We start from the raw sequence: 19704 nt of genomic DNA on the forward strand, positions 1-19704 counted from the left end.
AGACCAAGAAGAATCAGGAAAAATCAGAACAGCAGAAAATAACAATGCTACAAGGCTTCCCCTCACTTTCCTATTCAATTATCAGACTTTCCCATCAATTCAGTTCTCATTATTTCTCAGGTCTCCGAAAGTATTTTCCATTAGCTGCTCCTGTACCCTCCCAGGAGCTTCCAGGAGTATCCAGGAGTATCCAGTAGCAGCTGGGAGTGAGACCAAGAACAATCAGGAAAAATTAGAACAGCAGAAAATAACAATGCTACAAGGCTTCCCCTCACTTCCCTATTCAATTTTCAGACTTTCCCATCAATTCAGTTCTCATTATTTCTCGGGTCTCCGAAAGTATTTTCCATTTTTCTCCATCATTTCTTCCTCAATTTTGCAAATAATTATATATCCTGAAAGCACTTCAAAGGCACTACAGTTCCTGAATTTTTTTGATTTTTTCCCTAATTATTTTTTTCAACTTTTTAGAAGTCCCTATTTTTCAAATTTTCCTCATTTCCCTCTATATCCCCCCCTCATTCTCCCCCCTCATTCTCCCCCTCATTCTCCCCCCTCATTCTCCCCCTCATTCTCCCCTCATTCTCCCCCTCATTTCCCCCTCATTTCCCCCCCTCATTCTCCCCCATTTCCCCCTCCCCCATATTCTGCCAGCCTGAAAGTGATTAAGTTGCCAGATTAATCATATATCAGGCCATAAATTTTGATTGTGTATTGGTGAGTCTCAGTGTCCTTGATATATAGTATAGTGTTTGATCTAAATGTTAAGCAGTGTCTTGTTGTGTTAGTCTTGTGGTAGGAGGTATTCATGGGGGATCTTCCCTCTTTTTTTCCTTTTCATTTTCAAATGCTCCAGGAGCTCCCAGAAGCTTCTCACCCCTATACACTTTGAAGCATTTAAATTGTATTTACTGGATATGTTGTGCACAAAGCAATGCTCCAGGCCCTCCTGGGAGTGCCCTGGAGTACCTAGCCAACTCCAGAGGAAATGGGCTGTTCCTGGACTGGCCAATCTCCTCCTGATTCTCCCAGTGCTCTCGATACTCCGGAGCACTCAGGAGCATAACAATTTTTTGCTGATGAACATCTGGGGTGGAGTAAAAAACATCGTGTTGTGAATGCAACTGGAAAAAAAAAAGAAAAAAGAGACATGCATCATCATGTTTGTTCATGCAGTTCCCACAGCTCAGTTTGTTTGGGTATTGTGAGTTGTTAATTTGGTGTTGCATGTGAAGAGAGAGTGGAGTGGAGTAGTGGAGTGCATGAGTTGGAGCAAAGAAAAACTTCTAAGTTGCAAACCCATTCATTTGAAACTGTACAGCACCTAGATGCAAATGACGGACTCACACACATGGACGTATCCATGTGTGGTTGTGGTGATTGAGATGATTGAGAGTAGTTGATTGGGTGGATTGGGCAGATTGAGTGATTGAATTGCTCTCAACCACTTCAATCGGCCTTGGGGGTTTCCTGATGAGTGTTTTCGCGTCATCTTCACCAAGATTAGGAGTAGGGGGAATATGAGTGGAAGGATGGATGGAGGATAATGAATGAGGGTTGACAACTCCCCAAAGTCCTCAATCTTTGAGGACCATCTGGCAATGCACGGACCGCATATGATAGTTATGACCGTCATTTTTTAGCTTTTCTATGCTGTAAAGACTTTTGGAAGAAGTAGAAGTATCGGTGGAAGTGGTAGCGGCCATGTCTAGGCTCATAACCTATTAGAATAAAGACTATGTCGCGTTAGACTCAGACTCGAATAAGAGTTCTGTATTGTAAATACCTATGTCGGGTTAGACTGCAACAAGAGTTATACATGAGTTATAAGGTAAAATACTGAGAAATAGTTCTCACCTCAGACTCGAATAAGAGTTCTGAGGGAGAAAAGTCTAAGAATTCCTCCCTTATATACGCGACATTCCTGAGTGGCAACGTCGTCGTACAAAGGGAGTTTTAAGTTGAATAAGAAAGGGCAAAACGCCCCCAACGCCTCATAGCGCCCCAGAATAACCGCTACGAATAACCGCCACACAACTTCCCGATGTAAACAAAGTTGGTGTTCTAATAATTAGGCCCATTTGAAGGCCAAACGGCCCCCCCTCTATAGGCCGTCATTAGATGGCTGACTAGGCTGAATTTGACGTGTCGATCTTTTTGTACCTTGCTGTAATGATTGGTTAAAGCTAATTTCTTTACATATCATGTAATACATATGGGTGTTGTGCAGGGCCTAAATCCCAGAGCTTCATTCATGCCCCAGCAAGACACAGTTTCGAACTCAGCCTTTCACTGGTCTGTTTGAGTAATTGTGCGCACGAAGGTTGGGTAAATTAAGAATTGTGAATATAGTAACTGCCAGAACTGGCCAACCATCATCATCGCTGGTGTCCATACGGTCAAACAAGTAAAAGGACAATAGCAGAATTTGAGAACAGATACATAGTTGAGGTCCCATGAATCATAAAAAAAACCCTTCAAAAATAAAGCCCATTATAGCCCAAATACAATGACGAGTGGCCCCACCACCGAAAGGATCATACTCCCGCAAAAGAAGAACGGTGATAGTAAATCGGCAACCGAGCGACCCGCCTCTCCTTTCCCCGTTGACGTCGGCATCGATGAACTGGTCGTTTGCGTTGAGTTCGAACTGATAAGATCTCCAGACCTAGCGGAATGTCAATGATACACATAGCGTAAAACAACCATTGGTGGAAGAAAGCCTTCCATGGAGAATGATGAGTTGCCATACGGCCACTCACTTTGTATTCTCAGTCCAAAGGAAGAACGGCTCCGAGGGGTCCACTCTACACCCAACACACCATCATCAGCCAACTGCTCAGGACTCCGCCAGGGGATATGGCACCGAGAAGTGAGTAAACAAATACTCACACTGCCAAAAAAGCTTTATACTTCCCACTTGGGTCTCCAAACTTACTCGCCACATCCCCAACGACGTAAAACATTTCGTTCAACGCATAACTTTCGTTCGAAGCAGCTGGGTCGAACGACATGGCGTAATCGGTCGCTTTTTGAATTGTTCCGTTGTTCTTTGTTGGGAGGGACCAAGTGTCCCAACCGATGTATCCGGCTAGTCTGGCCATCGTCTGGACATCTCGGCCAGCGAAGCAGGAATGATGCGGAGCAAAAAAAAGGTGGGGGGAGATGGAATGAGTAGGGATGAAGGTGAGGATAACAGAGGGGTATTTGAAAACGCACGATCATGCCCGCGAGATTGTATGCCCGATAATGATACGGACTATGAAAGCATTACGAGTCAAATTAGAAATCCATGACTACACAGGAATGAGGCCTCCACTGACTGTGTCCGCTCGGCCTCAAAGGGCTATATAAACAACACATTCATCAAAAGTGTCAGTCCTACTAATCTGCACGGCGGTAGGAATAGACAGCAACACGCACTTGTTCCCCACTCGCCAAGATCTGATTCTGATATATTCCAGAATAATACGCTTGAAGTGTAGCATTAGCACCAGCCCAATCATTAGCCAGCAGATAAAGTGCCGTGAGTTGATTAAAGTAAAACGTCCCGTGGTTACTAATTGATACCAATAAACAACGAAGTCTTTACTTCATAAAATGAAGGGGGACTCACTTCGTCGAGGCCCTCTCCTGTAATGCAAGCGTGTTCGTTGTCATCCACACGATATACTCGCGCAACCAATTCTTCATCCCATTATCGATCTCTACCGTCCAATCCGAATTCTTTCCCAACTTGAGCATCAAGACGCCACTCGCAATTTTCGCCATGCACTTCAGATCTAACACCCCCGTATGTTGGCCGATCTGAACGCCAGGCCCGCGGAGAGTTTGAGCGTAGTTCACTATGAGTATTTCCCGAGTTTTCAATGGGTGTTTCGAAGGGACGGAGATGATTGGGATACTTACAATTGGGTTTCATGTACGTATTGGGATTGAGGAACCAGGTTGAAAAAAGGGTTATGACTTGTTTCGAATAACTATCTGATCCTGTAATGCTCCACGAAACAGCATTGTAGAATATGGTATCTGCGAGGGCCATGAATGCCCCCGTGTTGTTGACAAGGTGTTGATCAGGGTTGAACTCCCCATCGCGAGTCACTGGGTTATGTCGGGCGTGGTATGGACAGGAGTGAGTATTAAATGCTATCATAGCGTTCAGAATGCTTACCGTAAGGGCATGTAACCCAGATCTGCTCCGGAGTGAGGACTGTCTTATTTCCTACTTTGGAGCAATCCGGCCAGGCATATCTGATGCATATCAGAATCTGGGTATCACCAAAGGGGAGATGCGTTAAGCTTACGGAGGCCAACTGTAGTACGTATGGGTATCATTGTTAGGGGGAAGGATTGTCTTGTTCGTCACAGCTGATGATGAATACGCGTCAGCCAAGAGAACCTATTACACTCCTGAAGGTGCAGCGCGACGGGGAAACGACATGGCGTACCCCAAGGGCCTTGTACAGCCAAATCCTTGGCGCCCTGAATGATCGCATCCTCCGCAAGCTGAGTGTTCTTTGGCCAAAGAGCCTTGTTGAGAAAGAAGTTCGGATCCACAAACAAGTTGGGATAACTTGTGATAGCGGCGACGACGTGAAAACATGTAAGAAAGGAGAGAAGGGAAGGTGGTAGAGAGATGTGCATGTTTTTGCTTAAAGGAGTGACAATGTGCTACTAAAGTGAGAGGCGGATGAAACGTAGAGGACGGAAAGGAGAGGCTGTTCCACTTTTTGACGAACAAGTACATAATACATGTGATGTCCGAGGGGATGTGGCCGTCCATCCCCGCACTTCCAATTATGTATAGATCCACACATAATTATTGTCGCTGAGCGCTACAACTCTGGCAGCTCGCGTTGACGCTCCGCCGCCCTCCACAGAGCGCCAACAGGGCTGGTCACCTGCTAGAGGCTGCCAAGTCCAATATTGCAAATCGGGTGACAATATTGTTTCGGCCCTCGGCGTTAACCCTTCGTCCTCGAGGTGTCTGTGGCTGTGAGGGGTGGTACCTGACACGTGACCTGAATTGGTCTATTGGAATGTTTACTCTATGAGCCCAGACGCCACACCCATGTTGCAATAAGGCATGGATGATGGAAAGTCCGATTCTTCAAGCGCTCGTAATTTGACTTGACTCTTCTGCAGGTTGTTCAGGTCAACCAATGACACTTCGACGAGACACAGTTCACACGTTTACCTCATAGAGGCTGGAGTCCTGCCTAGTTTACAATGAGCTCCTTGGCTAAAACCGTCGGTATCACGGGAATGGCTTAAGGAAAGCTGCTGACCAACACATCATGAGCGGCTCAACAGAAACAACGCGCTCATCTAGTTCTGAAAAATCCCCAATATCATCATGGTCACCTCCGCAACCCCCGCCCTCTTTTTCCACATCGTGACTTGACGTGGGTTCCTGACTCGCACACGTTCCCCTGCCCCGCAAACCGTTCCTCTGTATGGCTTCCAACGAAAATTCGACGTTCAAGTTGATCCATTCTGCCCCTACCACCCCAACTCCCATCGCAACCCACGCACACCAATTCGATCCCCAATACTAGAGGCGATGTAAAATATCGAACCACAGAGCTTGGCTTGTTGTCGTTGTTTAACAGCGTTGGAAACTGCCCACACTGGATAGGACTAACATTCTCGATATTGTTCTCGGTAGGCGATTATTGCGAACACCTGTTATATGATCAGATTTGGATTCATTATATATGTAACTCCCTAACCTTGATCAGAGGTGAATGATCTACATGTACTAACCAGATTCTCGGGGTCAATTCAGATTTGGGTGAGTTTTCTAGTCTCATCACCCGCTCCCCGTCTAATAAATAGTCATTCAAGAGCATTACTTATTCACGAACTATTCTCTCCGATCAGTCCTATATTCGAATACATACATATGTAACTTTCGTGAGAACACACAGCCGCCCCGACCTCACGCTCAAGTTCTGCCTTACCGAGCATGGAAAGGCTCAGTACAGGTCTGTCAATCTCCTCTGCTCAAATCTGATGTCGCCAACAACACCCCTCCTTCCTTTCCCTTCCCTCTCACAGTACTACTCACTCATCCAGATACCGGCCACATGTCTTCTCGTCGTCTCAACATTCCTTGTAGGAGAATGTGACAAATATTGGCAGTTCATGGTTTGTCAAGGATTTACTGTCTGGGGTATGCGAAACCTTTCACTTCCTTTTCACCCCTGCTTCTTTACTGCAGAAATTCATTTATTCATCCTCGCCGTCTTTTTGGACCAGATGTCGTCGGGCTTCTTATTCGGACCGACGCTTGCAGTGACATCGAATGATTGCGCGTGGAATCCATTTTTCTTCCCCAGAAAAACGAATTGATGCCTATCGTGACTCGTAACCTCATCCCCAACATCGGGTACATCTCGTTCGTTTCAAACTGCGCGCGTTTGAATGATCTGCATCCTACCTTGCTTTTCTTCTCGACGCGTTTCCTCTCTGGACGATTGCGCGTTCTAGGCTTCATTCTCATCTGCAACCAGCACAACAAACCTCCCCCCCCAAACGTCGTCTTCCCCCCCCCGTCAACGTCAAAGGCGGCCTCATCAATCTCCCCACATTCAAATCGCCCCACTTCACACTCTTCCTCCATAGCCGGCTTCCTTGGGGTGATCACCGTCTTGACATGCCTTGACACAGCTGCAGTAGAAATTGCCAAGATCAGCGGGGATCTGGCTTTTTATCTCATTTCGATAGCTAATGCATGTTCGACTATTGGGAGGTTTGGTTCTAATGGAATTAGTGTCTATACGCGTAGATGAGACTCAGTCTCGATATGGAGAACAGGTGAGCGCTCAGCGTGTCTTATACGACTGGCGCCAATATCGCTTAAAGCGATCTGTGATAACTGGCGATGAAGGACAATCAAGACAGAAGTATCAAGAGCGCATGGCATCGTTGAAGATACGCGACTCTGAAATTAATTGGGTGTAAGCGTAATGATGTGAAGAGGATTGAAAATCTCCACTCCCCAACCAGCGTTGACGAATGTTGATATTCCAGGTGCTTTGTCGGGGAGGTATGGACCTTGGGGTATTATGGTGTTAACGATGTATGTTTGGCCTTTTGTGGCGTTTCATCGATATGTCGGCGTTTTCCATCCCTCGTGACATGGCGGTTGTGAGGCACTGTGCCGAGGGTGTGGCTGATGATTTAAATGTGTGAGACAAAATGAATAATTTTGTGTGCGAATCTTCAGGAGCAAATGAGTCATCACCTCCTTTTTTTTTTCTTTTCAACTTGCAAGGCCAGCGTTCGCACGTCTCTAGCATGAGAACGGCACTGAAGGGAGACCCATTTATGACCAATTGAACATCTGAAGTCACACGAATGCATTGGTTGTGTTTACCCATACGTCACCGATATGTTTAGACGCCGATTTGGATCCTCGGGTGCTTTTCCATCATCTATCATTACACATACGTCCGATTCAACCGCACATTCGCCTCGCCTGCAGGTTGTTCAGGTGACACATCGATAAGATCGAGTTCATGCAAGCACGTCGTCGTTGCTCGCAACCATCGGCGTCCAAAGCCAGCTCATTGGCCAAAACTGCCACCATCGCGTAAATCGTTTACGGCAAGCTGCTGACCAACACACCATGAGCGGCTAAACAGAAACAAGGCGCCCATGTGTGATGGAAATTAAAGTCATTATTATTCATCCATGGGTCGGGGTTGGTTATGTCCGCAACCCGCCCTCTTTTTCCACAATCTTGACTCGACGTGCGTTCAATAAGATTCCCTTCTCCTTCGCCCTTGACGCACGGCACTCAAGTGCTCCAATATACTACCCCGATCTTCTTGTTCGTCCATTCATCGATGTAAGATTCACTGATTGTCGTATATATAGCCAATCCTTCCAATCCGTTCCCTTCAGCTCATCCAACTCCCCATACCTGCATGGCTTCTGACGAAAAATCGATATCCAAGTCGACCCCTTCTACCGCTGCCACCCCAACTCCCATCGCAACCCCCACCTTTCCTCTCGAGCGTCTTTCATCCGCTACAACTATGACGAACGCCAACACGGTCTCCAATATTAGGAAAAGTATTGAAACACCATCCGATAAGTCTGAATTTACTGGTGAGAATAAGAGAGGATCCAAGGTGGAGGATGAAGACGATGTCAAGGGCGTTGATGTGGAAGGGGGCAAGATCGATGAACGGGCCGGTGATACCCGAATCACTGCTCCTGATGACGGTGAGTATCCTGAAGGGGGACTCAGAGCTTGGCTTGTCGTCATTGGGGTGAGTTGTTTATCAGCGTTGAAAACTGCTCACTCCAGATAGGACTAACATTCCCTTTCAAATAAATCACCCCCACAAACTGATCGTCCTTGCCAGTGTGCCCTCTTAACATGTTCGACGTATGTTGTTTCCCTCTATGAGCAATTATCCTCTGATCGTACTATGGTCAGATTTGGATTTGTTAATGCCTGGGTACGTACCGATGACGCCCCGACGTCAGGGCGCTCTGACATTCAAATCCTTCGGGCTCAATTCAAATTAGGGTGTGAGTTGTTCTCGACATCCTAACCCTCATTATCTTCATCGCCCGCCCCCGAATATTCTAACGAGTATACCCCTAGGTCTTTCAAGAGTATTATTCACAAACGCTTCTCTCCAATCAGTCCCATTCGAATATGTAAGTCTCGTGAGAAGATTTAAGCGCTTTTTCCTTGACAAGTACTGCCTTACAGAGCATGGATAGGCTCAGTCCAGGTTCGTAAAATCCTCCCTCTGTGTTCCAATCTGATGTCGCCAACAACTCGCCCATTCTTCCTTTCACCTTCCCTATCCTCCTCCCCATGCACCGTTCACCCACACATAGTATGCACTCGTCCTGATGCCGGGGTCGATCAGTGGCCGACTCTTCGACATTGGATACTTCCGAGAAACAATGATACCAGCCACATGTCTTCTCGTCCTCTCAACGTTCCTTGTAGGGGAATGTAAGAGATATTGGCAGTTTATGTTATGCCAAGGAATTTCTGTGGGAGTAAGCGAAAACCTTTCATCCCCTCTCTTTCGTCTGCTTCTTTCTGGGCGGAAATTTACATACGTATCTTCTCTGCCTTTTTGGGTCAGACGTCATCGGGTTTCCTATTCGGACCAACGCTTGCAGTGACGTCAAATTACTGTGCGTCGAACTCTTTTTTTTTTTTTTTTTTCCCCAACAAAACAAGTTGGAGCTAAATGATCTTCCAAGTCCATAGGAGGAGGCCATTCGTATTCGGTTTAGTAGCCGTCGGGTCAAGCGTAGGCGGGACACTCCTACCCATCGTAACTCGTAACCTCATCCCAAAAATCGGGTACGTCTCTCTCTCTCGTTCGTCTCAAGCTCGCTCCGTACGTATTTTCCCTTCCACGCGTTTTCCCTCTAGCTTCCCCTGGACGATGCGAGTTCTAGGCTTCTTTATGCTCCTCACAACCAGCACAGCGAACCTCCTCATCAGACGTCGTCTTCCCCCCGTCAACATAAAAGGTGGCCTCTTCAACTTCCCCGCATTCAAATCGCCCCACTTTGCACTTTATTATCTCTCCTCCACCTTTGGCTTCTTTGGGATGTTCACCGCCTTGACGTACCTTGACACAGCCGCAGTCGAAGTAGCCAAGATCAACGGAGATCTGGCTTTTTATCTCATTTCGATAGCGAATGCATGTTCGGGTATTGGGAGGCTTGGTTCCGGCGCTTTGTCGGGGAGGTATGGGCCTATCAACGTCTTGGGGTTCTTCATGGTGTTGGCAGCTTTGATGACATATGTTTGGCCTTATGCGTTGAGTGTGGGGTCGTTGATTACTGTATCGGTTTTTTATGGGTGAGCCCGTCATTTGCTTTTTTTTCCAGTGATAATATGGGGATTCTCATCATAAGGAATCCGCTTCCCCCCCCTCCTTCTAAAATTTTTTCCTCCCTTGTGTACTGCACAGGGTTGCCTCGGGTGCTTTCATCGGGGTTGTCGCTACTCCGCTGACACATCCTAAATTTGGTGTTCAAGGGGATATGGGCCGGAGAACGGGGATGCTATTCACTTTGAGTGGAATTGGAGCCTTATGTGGTCCGCCCATATCTGGTGCTATTCATGATGCTACGGGAGGTTATAAAGCAGTTGGAGCGTATGCGGGTGAGATCCCCCCCCCTCCCCCTTCTCCTTCAAAAAAGGCTAGGAGGAAGTTTTGCTAATCAGGATTCTGTAGGTTCTATCCTGATGATGTCTCTCATTCTTATGATTTCTGCAAAATGGGTCGCTACGGGGACCCCATGGGGGAAGTTCTGATGGAAGCTACCTAGTGGTTATTGACGAGGCATCGTCTACTTTTGATATCATCACACCCTTCCCCTCCTTCACGCTTTTCCAAACCCCCCCCTTTAGAAATGACATAGATGGCGATGTAACCGCGAGATCCCTTCACAAAACAAATGACCTAATGTGAACATCAGCATGTATCTAAATCACTGCCTTCGGCCGGTTGTGAACCTGACAAGCACAACTGAAAACTAAAAATGCGAGCACGACAATGCGGTACCATACAAACCAAAAAAAAAAATGCAGGAAGTCACCAATTCAAGTGAGAAACATTGGGACTCATTTTGATAGACGGTGTAGACTACTGTACCCACGCGACCAACTACCGGTGCATCCCAAGCGTGACACAAAATTTCTGCCAGGTGATGAACCGGGAGCTCATTTTGATGAGTGACAACCCGACCGGCAGGCGCGTGACCTTGACCGTGGGAGCATGATCCAGAAGGAAACCAACATGCTGATGGTCACGTTTGGTAGCCAGAATAAATGTGATTAATTTGAAAATGAGTTTCCCTTTAAAATTTCTTTGCACCTAAGTATGGATGGTTTTGCTCTTGCGCGACATATCTGCTCTCATACAGATGAGCCCGTCCTGTACAGCGGTATCCCAAATACACTTGTCGGGTCCTACTTTCCCAGACACACCCTGTCCGTCGCTGGGTTTCTCCAGTTCAAACTCCCATCATTCCAAACAAATCTACAAATTACATCTGCATCTCTCAGTAATCACCCGCCCTCTGTCACAGCATTAGCTGAAAGTGACCTCCGCAACATGCCCTGCCCATCCCGCCCTATCATAAAGAAAATCATTTCTGAATATGATCCCAATGACGATAACCCACCTTGTTCAGTAAAAATCGGCATCCGCTATGTCCCTGTCAGCATTGTCCGAATTTGGGAAGTCCTATTTCAGATTCACAATGTCCAGAGGATGTGGAGAGAGTCAGAGGCGCAAGTTGAGAAACTGGCAAGCTGTTTCCCTACTCACCGCATTGCCATCAAAGTGGCCATAAATCGACTCCTGTCATGCGAATGGAATACCGAAGTCCTTGGATTCTCAAAATCAATTTTGGGTTCAATTGGGGGACTGATATGTCATCTCACCTTATCCTGTCTCGTAACCACCGATATCTCATACCACATAGAACTTCTGGAAAGGGATTTGGAGGCCCACGGAATACATGCTAGGCTCTTCAGCCCCATTGATGTCCAGTACCTGACCGGATGTGCCACGCAACTGGATGGGAACGGCCACAAAAGATACACAAATGATTGTACCTGCAAAGTTCTCCGCAGATTTGGCTCTGAGCTCTCATCTGGAACTACGTCTCAGTTTGGTGGGATCACTCACATCAACAACAATCATTGGGTTGCCTTTGTGATCTCCGCCACAGAATCAACCATTTACCTCGCAGACTCCTTACACCAGCCAACAGGAGTTGACATCGCAGCCAAGGAAGCAGTCAATGCTCTTCAATGGTGGCTCAACATGTCTTATCTGGAATCAAATCAATCAGTTCTTCCATTTCACGTTGCACCGCTGCCGATTGCTTATCAAAATGATGCCACTTCATGTGGTTTCTTCGCTCTCAATGCGTTGATGCACTGTTTTATTCCAATGAAATACCCACTTTGCAAAGACATCGCAATGCTGCGTGTCAAATTCATCACATCAATCCTTGACCACCATAGTGCACAGGTAAGTGACCACACATAGCTAAGCAGATAAAACAAGCTCACCGACATGTTATTAGGCAATGCCTATCCCAGAAGCAACTGCCCTGATGGTGACGGCCACCTCAGAGGTAGCGACCTCAGCAGAAATAACTGGACCATCAGACCCAGTGATAGCCGAGCCAGTGCCAATGGCATTCTCATCATTGGTGGCTACCCCTGCAGTAATGACCCCAGTAGCAGAAACTGAGCAGCCAATGACCTCAGACCGTACAACGATCCAAGTGACAGCAATGGAAACTTCGACGGGACTCCTAACAGTAGCGGAACCGACTTACCCAGTAAATCAAGGAGCTAGCAGAGCCATGGTGGGGTCCTCAGTTAGTTCAGATGTCAGAAAATCAAAGGGAAAAAAACAGAAGTTGGACTTGGCCACGCCGAAGGGGGTTCAGGAACATGGGTTGCTGCGGTTCTTCAGCCGAGTAAGTCGGGAGGAATATGAGAAGCAAAAATCGATCGAACTCGAAAGAATCGCTGAAAGATGTGAGGAAGCGAAATTGGCACGGCAACATGCAGAAAGACAGAAGTTGGAGAGGAGTCGAGCATTAGCACGGGAAAGACAATGGCGTCACAGAGCGAAGTTGGAAATGGGCAGCAACAGCACAAAGAAAAAGGTGAAGTTTATTCAGTAGAATCCCTGTGGCCTCTAATGAAAAGAAATGTTCAGCGCTTGCTCAACATGGAACCAAATACTTGTGCTCCAAGCGAGCCAGTCCCGATCGCAGAGATGTCACGGCCGAAGCGTCATATTCAGCAATGGTTGAGAGAACAGAAGCGCAGAAAGACCACTCACAATGCAATACACCCTCATAGTCAAAGAGTGCGCAAGTTTGCGACGGCGACGAACTGGTTCCAGCCTGCCTTCTGGACAATAATAATTGAAGTAGCGGCGACCATTGGCTGGCGCATGAGTCCCACTGAAATAACAAAAGGATGTCAATTGAGAAGCCCAAGGCTCTTTCACTCATTGCGTCCTGATGTCGTTGGTAAGTGGATTGATCGCACGGGGTCATGTCCACGTTGGTCCAACAAAACGCTCGCGAAGGTTGCAAAAGAAAATTGTCCAGGAGGCAATGTTACGAAGAGGGGGATATTGGTGAGTCTAGAATGGTTAGTAGTATTCTGAAAACTTAAAGAAGGAATTGGGACGCACAGGCATCCTATCCAGATACAATCGCTGCAATCAAGCGAACGCTGCTGGGCATCCGACAGGCTGGTGCTGCATTGGACGCCCACCAAATCCGTGGCATCATCATTGCCCAAATTCAACATACCCAGCCTGGAATCCTGAGAACTGTTGTGAAGGAAGATGGGAGTGTGTTCGCTGTGAGCATGACATGGGTCCGGAGGTTTCTCCGAGAAGAAATGAATTGGAGCTTGAGACAGGCAACTTGTGCTTCGCAAAAGATCCCACCTGATGCCGATAAAAAAATCCACTGCTCACTGCTTCGTCAAGCTTACTCCATCCGCCACTATGCAATCCCTGATAGTCTTCGGGTGAATTCAGATCAGACACAAGTGATCTATCAACAGAATTCAGCCTCCACATACGAACAGAAGGGATCCCGTCAAGTTTCTACTGTGGGGCATGATGAGAAGCGTGCATTTACTCTAAATGTGGCCATTTCTGCTAGCGGGGTTCTTTTGCCATTCCAGGCCATCTTCCGTGGCAAGACCCCAGCAAGTTTGCCTTCGACACATGCCCCTAGTCATGACGAAGCCATGCAACTTGGCTTTATTTTCGAGTTTTCTGGAAATGATACATACTGGGCAAACCTTACAACAATGAAATCTTTCGTATCACATATACTGGCTCCTTACTTTAGCGCTGCAAAGGAACGGCTATCTCTCGATCCGCTGCAGGAGTGTATCTGGCAACTTGATGTGTGGCCCGTTCATACATCTCTCGAATTTCGTATCTGGATGTACAACAACTATCCTTGGATCATACTTGACTATGTTCCAGGTGGATGCACGGGCCTATGGCAACCCTGTGACGTTGGCATCCAGCGTCCACTGAAACATGCAGTAAAGCAATCACAGCAGTCGGCTGCCGTGCGAGAGGTTTACTCTCAGTTGCAAAATGGGATCTCCTCATGCAATATAAAACTCGACACCAGGCTTCCTGTACTGAGGGACCGTGTCCCTGAAACATTGGTTCATACTTTCCATGTTATGAATCAGCAGGATAAAATTTGTAAAGTGAGGAACAACACTATGACTACTAACTATGGCGCTAACAAAATACAGGCCTTTCAACTATGTTGTTCAGGTGATTTTAACCTCTCCCATTCCAGCCTGACCAGCTGTCCACTACGTGTAATCCTCGACACTCTTCACCAGACCGATCCTGACCTCGCAAGAGCAATCGCAGCACCACGAAAGCCGCCACACATTGGGGGTGACATCTACTCAGGTCCTGACTCTACTGTACATGAGCGAGAGTTCCCGGATATCCCAGAAGACGATGTTGATGTGATGGTGGATGAAGTCTTCGAGCATGTGGCTGGGAATGTGCCTGATGGACTCGAGGAAGTTGATGGTGGCCTACAAGCGGGACGGACTTGTGCTGAGGAAGCTGAGTCCGACACCCTTGATGACATCACCATGCTCCCTTCCTCTAGCCTCAGCTTGGATCTTGGCCGTGGAATGCGAGCAAGGCGGGCACGCAATTTGGAGGAGGAGATGAAGATTTTTCACTTCTAATATAAATATTACTAAAAAGGGCATTTGAAATATAATTGCATAGCCACTGAGCCGTCACAAGGAATTTGCGTGACACAGGCTGTTCAACCGCACCTCCAGCGTGACGCGTGACATGACCGTCATTTCGGCCGGACCGGGAGGCCAGCGTGACACGTGACCGGTAGTTGGTCGCGTGGGTACAGTAAATGAACAAATTGAGGGGCATCAGTGAGAAGCGATGAGTCGGGCAAAAGGCTTGGATGTCACTTTTATTCTTAACAGCTAAAGCAAAACTTAAAAGTTGTTGTGGGTCATTTTCCCTTAATTGTTTTCTTCCTTTGGTGTTGGGTCGATGATAAATCTATCTTAATACCCCGCAGCCTCGTGATGACGTGGCAGTGCGGCTATCCCGTCCTAACACCGGAGCGTACATGGTGGTATTTTGGTTGGTGCATTCGGGTGTCAGGGGGTTGTTGTAGTTGTTGATATTTAACCTGCAAACTGTGGGCTGCTCGTGAGAGCGCCAAGGGCAGGGGTCGAGATAAATACACAAAAATAAGGCGAGAAAATAAAGAAATAAGTCCGATTCGGGTGTCCTTAATCTCTCTGATAAGGCGTTGCCCAAATGCTGCTCCACTTTTCAGTTGTCGTGTTGGGTTGACCGTTTTTAGGTGTCGGTTTCGAAACCCTTCCAGCGGTGTCATATCTCGGGGTGTGTCTATTCTGTCCTTCTCTCTTTCTCGTATGCTCCACTCGCTGACAGAAATCCTGCGACCCTCTCTATTCCTTTCTCGTCCACCAGGAGGTCGGCAAAGATCAGTTTACCTTCATCGTCTGCGAGCAAGTTTCGGTGGTGTTCGTGCTTGGTACATTCGAGAAGTATGTGTTCTCTCGTTCTCCGCATGTGCAACTAGGGCTCTCCTGGTAGGAAGCGTTTGTAGAATTGTCCGATGAACGCATGGCCGGTGCGAAGCTGTACTAGGCGGCTGAAGGATGTGGGACTTAGACCGCTTTGTTGATCGCAGGTGTCAGGGGGTTGGGTGTGTCTATTCGATCTACTGTAGTCACATGTATGTAGTGGTTTCGAAATGAATCTGACAAATGAATTTCCATTTGGGCTCTCACATGACCATGGCATCACGCGCTTGAATCGGATGCAAAGTCAACTGTACATGTCACGTTGCAATTCAGTTTGGAGAGCAACGCAGTTGGCGGTGCCTGCAATTACTCAACACCTGCGTTTACAACTTCATTATGGTTCCTCCAAGTGAGTCCTATCGTTTCCCTTCGTCTATTCCACACTGACCTCTCGAAGCTTTGCCATTCACGGAAGATGAACTGAAGAAAGCCAGTCTTCTAGGCGAAGGCGGGTCCCTCTTTTTGCACGTCAAGGGCATTCCTTCGTCATCCCGAGAGGGGAGCACTCGTCCTTCTCCCTATCAACTCACTGCACAATCTATGCCATACTTACCATCTTCCTTATAGGGGTATCCGAACTCGCCGCGCAAGTGTTAAATACTATGAGAGAGCACCCGGGGCTGCTAAGCGAGTCCTTTAATTTCTTTCCGTGTCTATACCACACTTACCACCTTCCGTCCAGAACTCTCCCTCTTCGCTCTCCAATGTGTTGGCCTCCAGGGCCAGCAGCGCAAAGCCCACAGCTCGCCTCGCGTGCCTGCCCTAAGCGACGTGACCATGGCGTCCAATCTCTCCGCCCTCACCTTCGCTAGCGATGCCACCACTGCCTCCGTGCACGACCCCGACGTGTACGAGAAAACGTCATATTATAACGGCATCACCGGGGACGGCGACCACCCGGACCTCGTCTACCGGTCGGACTTCCTCACTACGCCCTTCCCTAAGCCCGTAGGCAGACACGCCTCTCTCCCCGTCAAGTCGCTCCGCGGAGTCTTCGATACCCCGCTCAATCGTGTCTGGGACGCTGTCGGTCCCCAGATTCGTGACCTGATCAAGGCTCGGAAGATCAACTGGTCGTCCGTCGATCCTGCCCGCTTCTTCACCCATGCACCGCTGGGAGAGGAGGCGAAGGGGAGTCTCGGTCCCGTCGTCATATGGATCGGCGTTATTCCAGGGTCTACCTCCGCCGATACCGCCCACGAGGTCTCCCAAGAGATCCTTACCCTTCTGCGTAAAAACGGAGTCGACAATGTTGTTGTGGAATGGCGCGAGGCGGTTCCGCAGAGGCTCGCGGGTCCACCCCTTATGCGCCATGTCGACAGCAGCAATGCCACCCATTATGTCCGTCGCTTCCTCACTGCTCTTCTCGGCGTTCCCCTTTCGACCGAAGAAATGGAGGATTCCCAGGGTACTCTTACACTCTGGTTCCACGAAGACAAAGACAAGGACGGCAACCCCAGCAATAAGGTTTACGGAATCAGTAACTGCCACGTCCTGCGCAAGAACACCACTGTTGATTATGAGCACAGAGGCGGCGCACCCATGGACCACGTTCGAGTGTGTGGAATGCGTCGATTCCAGCGTGGCCTGGATGAGATCACGAAGGCCATTGCTGATCGCGTCATTCTCGCTGACCTTTGGACCCGAGATATTGTTACATTGCAGGCGAAGGAGAGGCAGGACGCGGAGGACGCGAAAGCCGTCAGGGCGAAGCAACGCCAATTGGAAGACGAGACCGAAGCTATCGCCGATCTCGAGGCTTTCCACGATGAGGTCACGAAATTCTGGGCCAACATCAAGCTCCACCGCAACATTGGGCACGTTCAATATGCTGCAGCCATCTCGGTCGACGTCGGAGGTGGCACACTATATACCTCGGACTGGGCTGCGTTCTTAGCTGCTGAGGCGAAGGTCAGTGACGAATTCGAGGGCAACGTTGTTGATCTCGGTGCGTTTCGACTCATATCTTATTTACCTCGTCTGACGAACACAGGATCCAAGTACGATCCTCAAGTCCTTACAAACATGTTCTATCCTCTCGGTGGCGGTTCGACCACGTTCAGGTTTCCCAACGAGGGGAAGCTCCGGATCGAGGGGTGCGCCACGCAGGAGGACCTAGCCCACCCTACAGAGCTTGACAGCGAAGGCCAGCGCTGCCTTATAGTCGGCAAAGACGGCAACAGTACTGATCTCACCGTCGGACGCTACGCCGGCCTAGTTTCATTTATTCTGAACGAAGTTGGCATCGAGTCCGTCGAGCTCGGTATCTACAACTCGGGCGACAAGACTACCGAAGTCTTCTCCGCTAAAGGAGACTCCGGCTCCCTCGTCTGGCACACGACGAACGGTAAAGCTCGCGTGGTTGGCCAACTCCATTCTGGGCACAACAAGGGCGGCTCGACTAGCAATCATGTTACGTACTGCACACCTGGCTGGTACCTCCTGGGCCAGATCAAGACGAGGTTCAAGCATGCCGACTTCTACCGCACCACCTGGTCAGCTTAAGAACAACATTATTTCACACGACTAATCTCGACGGTAATTGGTGCTGAATGGTGCCGCATGGTCCTGCGTTGCTGTAGCGTGGATGGGACATTGCGGGTGTCAGTTCTTCGCATTCCATATCCTCACGTGATTTGACGTGCATGTGACACTGGAGGAAGGTTTCCTTCTGTCTGCTCCCTCAGCACTGCCTTCGCGTCTGCTCCATCAGGACTGGTAAGTCCTCAGTTGGTTGCAACAGGGGCTGGAAGCTTACATGTGCGCTTTGGACAAGTTGTCTGCATCTAAGCTCCCTTCTTAGCTTCATGTTGTGCTGTGCTTTCAAGTAGGTCCATCTCACCTTGCATAAACTTTGTGTGGACTCTCACTGTAGTGCCTGTGCTACTTCTGTTCAGCTTGTCTTAGTTGGCTTGTCTTCTGTTGCATCTACCCACCTCCTCCCCTTTCACCAACCTGATATTCCTAGCTTTTCAGTCTTGTATTTTTACAGTTTTCCTGTTTCTCGCTGAACTGTGTATTCATGTATTCTGTTGTACATTATGGGTTGCATTGTGCCTGCACATGCCAATTCATGGGCCAGGACTGCTTGGGTTCTGGCCATTTCCACTAAAAGTGCTTACACCATCTGATTAGTTAGTTTTTGTCATATCCTCCATGTAAGGAGTGGTAACCCCACCCCTTATTTCCCTTTCCTACATATTTCCTTTTCCTATTGTATCAATAGGTATAAACAGTGTATATACAATAGTGTGGGAATGTTGGAAAGGCTTTCCTTAGCCTTTTCCTTCCAGCACTGTTGCATGTATAACTCCATTCAAGTTCATATTGTTGACAGCTGAGGACTGAGACTCACCCAGGGTTGGCAACCCTTACACTTTTTTGAACTTTGTGGGTTATATACCATGGAGTTTTTTGCAATTTTTTGTGTGCATGGTGAAGGAGTGGAGGTGGATCACCTTATGTAACCAGTTTCCTATGTGTCAGGGGACGGACCCTGGGTCCCCATGACTGTTAGAACGGGCGGATTCAGATGACTCCGGAGTGGAATCAGAGACTTAGCATGGAAGGACCTTGGCCTCAGCGACTCAAGCAGAGCGCTGTGCCATTGCTGTTTGTCCATTTGGTCCTTAATTTCACAGTAGGCGAGCAGGAAGTCTCTAGGGGGCATTTCAGGTCAATTTCGGACTGAGCCTCCTACGAGTATGTACAAGCGCCGATATATATAATGGAGGGGGCGAAAGCACAAGGAAACGAAGGGGAACTGAATCGGAACGAAGGTGTCTAAACGGGAACAAAGGGATGACAGAAGTGGAGTGGTACCGAAGGTCATAAGGCAGAACCTGTGATACGTCCGAAAGGAGGTAAGGAGGGCGAGGCCCAGAGGGGCAGGAGGATGAGGGGAAGTGGGGAGGATGACTAACTGGCTAGAATGGGAAGAAGCAGCAGTCCAAATAGGGATGAGGGGGAAATGCGAGAAATACATTACAAGTGGTGAAAGTGCCGAAGATGATTCGCAAAGCTCG

The 19704-nt window shown here is 48.2% G+C and overlaps 3 protein-coding genes across 3 annotated transcripts; 2 read left to right on the forward strand and 1 right to left on the reverse strand.

The window, feature by feature from the left end:
* Window positions 1-2601: 2601 nt before the first annotated feature.
* EI90DRAFT_2977709 (chondroitin AC/alginate lyase) lies at window positions 2602-4644 on the reverse strand (the record flags this gene model as incomplete). The annotated part of the gene is made up of 9 exons (XM_039055918.1): window positions 2602-3107; window positions 3220-3259; window positions 3324-3346; window positions 3424-3559; window positions 3617-3845; window positions 3910-4101; window positions 4172-4251; window positions 4305-4368; window positions 4449-4644. 9 exons carry the CDS (start codon window positions 4642-4644, stop codon window positions 2889-2891), a joined length of 1179 nt encoding a protein of 392 aa, XP_038910847.1. The 3' UTR covers window positions 2602-2888.
* A 2975-nt stretch (window positions 4645-7619) lies between these two features.
* EI90DRAFT_2481570 (MFS general substrate transporter) lies at window positions 7620-10423 on the forward strand. The gene is made up of 14 exons (XM_039053099.1): window positions 7620-7855; window positions 8078-8118; window positions 8182-8282; window positions 8379-8401; window positions 8453-8474; window positions 8545-8547; window positions 8624-8679; window positions 8735-8756; window positions 8866-9033; window positions 9123-9174; window positions 9244-9346; window positions 9419-9853; window positions 9966-10159; window positions 10233-10423. Coding segments are annotated over exons 1-14 (1302 nt in total). The 5' UTR covers window positions 7620-7853; the 3' UTR covers window positions 10313-10423.
* Window positions 10424-16000: 5577 nt separating this feature from the next.
* EI90DRAFT_2977716 (uncharacterized protein) lies at window positions 16001-18669 on the forward strand. Its single transcript, XM_039055919.1, has 7 exons — window positions 16001-16028; window positions 16077-16177; window positions 16247-16306; window positions 16362-17627; window positions 17673-18397; window positions 18456-18506; window positions 18577-18669. The coding sequence occupies exons 3-5, from the start codon at window positions 16282-16284 to the stop codon at window positions 18182-18184; spliced, it is 1803 nt and encodes a 600-aa protein (XP_038910849.1). The 5' UTR covers window positions 16001-16028; window positions 16077-16177; window positions 16247-16281; the 3' UTR covers window positions 18185-18397; window positions 18456-18506; window positions 18577-18669.
* The last annotated feature ends 1035 nt before the right edge of the window (window positions 18670-19704 follow it).

Source organism: Cantharellus anzutake (assembly GCF_015039405.1).
Source record: "Cantharellus anzutake strain C23 chromosome Unknown EI90scaffold_72, whole genome shotgun sequence".
Taxonomy (NCBI): Eukaryota; Fungi; Basidiomycota; class Agaricomycetes; order Cantharellales; family Hydnaceae; genus Cantharellus; species Cantharellus anzutake.